This window comes from Tasmannia lanceolata, unplaced genomic scaffold (genome assembly GCF_043159265.1).
Source record: "Tasmannia lanceolata isolate RefF3 unplaced genomic scaffold, GAP_Taslan_0.1 ptg000018l, whole genome shotgun sequence".
NCBI lineage: Eukaryota > Viridiplantae > Streptophyta > Magnoliopsida > Canellales > Winteraceae > Tasmannia > Tasmannia lanceolata.
In genome coordinates this window covers 67,352,910-67,356,487 of record NW_027518695.1, presented here as the reverse complement: position 1 = coordinate 67,356,487, position 3,578 = coordinate 67,352,910, and the positions used below count along the sequence as shown (strand labels likewise).

The 3,578-nt window shown below is 44.8% G+C and overlaps 1 protein-coding gene across 1 annotated transcript; it reads right to left on the bottom strand.

The window, feature by feature from the left end:
• Window positions 1-2,363: 2,363 nt before the first annotated feature.
• LOC143850639 (uncharacterized) lies at window positions 2,364-3,320 on the bottom strand. The gene has a single exon (XM_077359861.1). It carries the CDS (start codon window positions 3,318-3,320, stop codon window positions 2,364-2,366), a length of 957 nt encoding a protein of 318 aa, XP_077215976.1.
• Between the last annotated feature and the right edge of the window lie 258 nt (window positions 3,321-3,578).

The following is a 3,578-nucleotide window of genomic DNA, read 5'->3' as shown; positions in this document are numbered from 1 at the left end:
ATCCGATCAAGGTTTGGAGGCAACTCCAGTTCATATGCTCGAGTTCCGACTCGCTTAGAGATACGATAAGGTCCGATGTAGTGAGGGCTTAATTTTCCTTTTCTTCCGAATCTCATCACTGCCTTGAAAGGTGAGATCTTTACAAACACTTTATCTCCCACAGCGAACTCGAGCTCTCTACGCCGCTGATCAGCATAGCTTTTCTGCCTACTCTGTGCTACCTTCAATCTGCCTCTGATTAAGGTCACCATCTCTGCAGCCTCTTGTACAATTTTTTTTGCCCAAGCAATTGCTTCTCTCCGACTTCTACCCAACACAACGGGGTTCTACAAGGACGACCATACAATGCTTCGAAGGGGGCCATCTGAATGCTCTGTTAATAACTATTGTTATAGGCGAACTCAGCCAAGGGCAAGTGCTGCTCCCAATCTCCTCCAAAATCAAGAATGCAGGCTCTCAACAGATCTTCTATAATCTGATTTACCCTCTCCATCTGGCCATCAGTTTGAGGGTGATAGGCAGTGCTAAAGTTCAACTTCGAACCCAAGGCCCCATGCAATTTACGCCAAAAGTTGGAGGTAAATCTGGTGTCTCTATCTGATACAATAGACGAAGGCACACCATGCAATCTGATGATTTGCTCAACATAAACCTCTGCCATCTTGTCCAAAGTCCAAGTCTTCTTCATGGGAATGAAGTGTGCGGACTTTGTAAGACAGTCTACTATCACCCAGATGCTATCAAATCCACGCTTAGATCTTGGCAATCCCATGACAAAATCCATGGACAGACTGTCCCACTTCCATTCAGGGATTTCCAAAGGTTCAAGAGTACCCCCAGGTTTCTGGTGCTCGATTTTAACCTTCTGACAAGTCAAGCATTTAGAAACATAATCAGTCACATCTCTTTTCATTCCACTCCACCAGAAGTTCCTCTTCAAGTCTTGATACATCTTAGTGCTACCCGGATGGATGGTGTAGCGAGACTTATGAGCCTCATCTAAGATGCTCTTCCTGAGATCTTCCTTAGCCGGTACACAAATCCGACCTTTAAGATAAAGACAATCATCTGGTCGAATAGATAATTCTTTCCTGGAATCTATAACAGTCCGCAATTGAATAATCTCGGTATCATCAACTTGAGCTGATCTGATCGACTCTAACAAGTCTGACTGTACTCGTAAGTTGGCTATGAACGAACTTTCACCAATCTCACAAGTCCCAAGTGATAGATCCCTGAACTGTTCTAGAAGTCTCCATTCCTCCATCATCAAGCAAGCCATTGAAGTACGACCCTGCCTGCTAAGGGCATCTGCCACAACATTGGCCTTCCCAGGATGGTAGCTCAAGTTGAAATCATAATCTTTCAGGAACTCGAGCCACCTCCTCTGACGCATGTTTAATTCCTTCTGATCAAAGAGGTACTTGAGGCTTTTGTGATCTGTGAAGACTTCAAATTTTACCCCATACAAATAATGCCGCCAGATTTTGAGCGCAAAAACCACCGCTGCTAGTTCCAAATCATGAGTGGGATAGTTTACTTCATGCCTCTTCAATTGACGTGACCCATAGGCGATCACCCTACCTGTCTGCATGAGTACACAACCCAATCCCTTGATGGAAGCATCACTGTACACAACATACTCCCCCCCTTCAGAAGGAAGAATGAGAACTGGCGCAGAAGTTAACTTCTTCTTCAACTCCTGAAAACTTTGCTCACATTCATCATTCCAGACAAACTTTGTATTTTTTCTAGTCAACTTTGTCAAGGGACCCGCCAATGTAGAGAAACCTTCCACAAACCTTCTGTAATACCCTGCCAAGCCCAAGAAGCTCCTGATCTCAGTCGCATTGGTGGGTTGCTTCCACAATGTAACTGCCTCAATTTTTACTGGGTCGACTGAGATACCCTCTTTAGAGACCACATGACCTAAAAATGTCACGCTCTCTAACCAAAATTCGCACTTGGAGAACTTGGCAAACAATTGATTATGTCTTAAAGTCTCAAGTACCTGCCTCAAATGATTTACATGATCATCCATGGACTTCGAATAGATGAGGATATCATCAATAAACACCACTACGAAGTACGAACAGATCTAAGAAGGGTTTGAAGATTCTGTTCATCACATCCATGAATATCGCCGGGGCATTTGTCAACCCAAACGGCATCACTACAAATTCAAAATGGCCATAACGGGTCCTGAATGCAGTCTTAGGAATGTCCTCATCCCTGACTCGCAGTTGATGATACCCTGATCTGAGGTCAATCTTGGAAAAGTAGCAGGCTCCTTGCAGCTGGTCAAAGAGATCATCAATCCTCGGCAAGGGATATCGATTCTTAATGGTGACTTTGTTCAGCTGTCAATAATCAATACATAGACGGAGGCTACCATCCTTCTTCTTAACAAATAAAACAGGAGCACCCCACGGCGAAGAACTTGGCCTGATGAATCCCTTCTCAAGTAACTCAGACAATTGCTCCTTCAGTTCCTTTAGCTCAGCAGGGGCCATCCTATATGGTGCCTTGGATATAGGCTTGGTCCCTAACTCGAGGTCGATGGTGAAGTCAACCTCTCTGTGGGGAGGTAGATCAGTGAGGTCCTCGGGAAAGACATCGAGAAACTCCCTCACTACAGGAATATTTGCCGCTGAAAGTTCAAATTTATCATCTTCCCTTTTTACATAAGCGAGATAGCATTCGTAACCCTTGCTTATCAATTTCTGAGCCTTGAGCGCTGCAATAATTCTGATCTTCTTAGGGCATTTCACACCCTCAAATACAAACTCCTCCTCTCCAGGAATACCAAATTTGACCAACTTATGGAAGCAATCGACACTGGCGTGATAAGATGCTGGCCAATCCATGCCGAGAATGACCTTGAAGTCATTCATATCCAATAAGACAAGGTCTCCCAGAAGCTCCCTGTCCCCAATCTTAATTACACAACCCTTACATACTAAATCTGTAACTACCACATCCCCTATAGGCGTAACAACTCTCAAAGAATTCAGCATAGGTACAGGGATCAGATTTAATTCTTGAGCAGAGACAGGAGATATGAAGGATAGAGTAGAGCCAGAATCAATCAAAATATGAGCAGGCACATGATTAATAAAGAGCTGACCTTCGATAACCGCATCTGAAGCCTCTGCATCCTGTTGGCTTAGGGCAAAGACTCGGTTCACTGGTGCCTGTGGTGCATTTCTTCCCTGGTTCTGGGGTACGGTTCTGATTTCCCCTCCACAGGGTTTGCTGCTGTGCAAGTAGGGGTCGAGGCTGATTCTGCTGCTGCTGCGGATTTCCCATTGTCTTGACATTCTGATTCACATAGGGCGGCACAAATTTCTGATCTCTCCCTGTTGTTCTAAACTCCTGGCGCTTGATCCTAGGACAATTTCTCTGCTTGTGCGAAGGATCTCCGCAGTTAAAACAAACATTCATGGTCCTCCAGCACTGACCACTATGAGCTTTTTCACAAAGAGGGCACACTGCTCTAGATTGAGTACCACTATCTGTCCTCTGCTTCTTAGGGGGAGGCATCTGGTTTCTATTTGTAGAGAACTGAACTCGCGTTG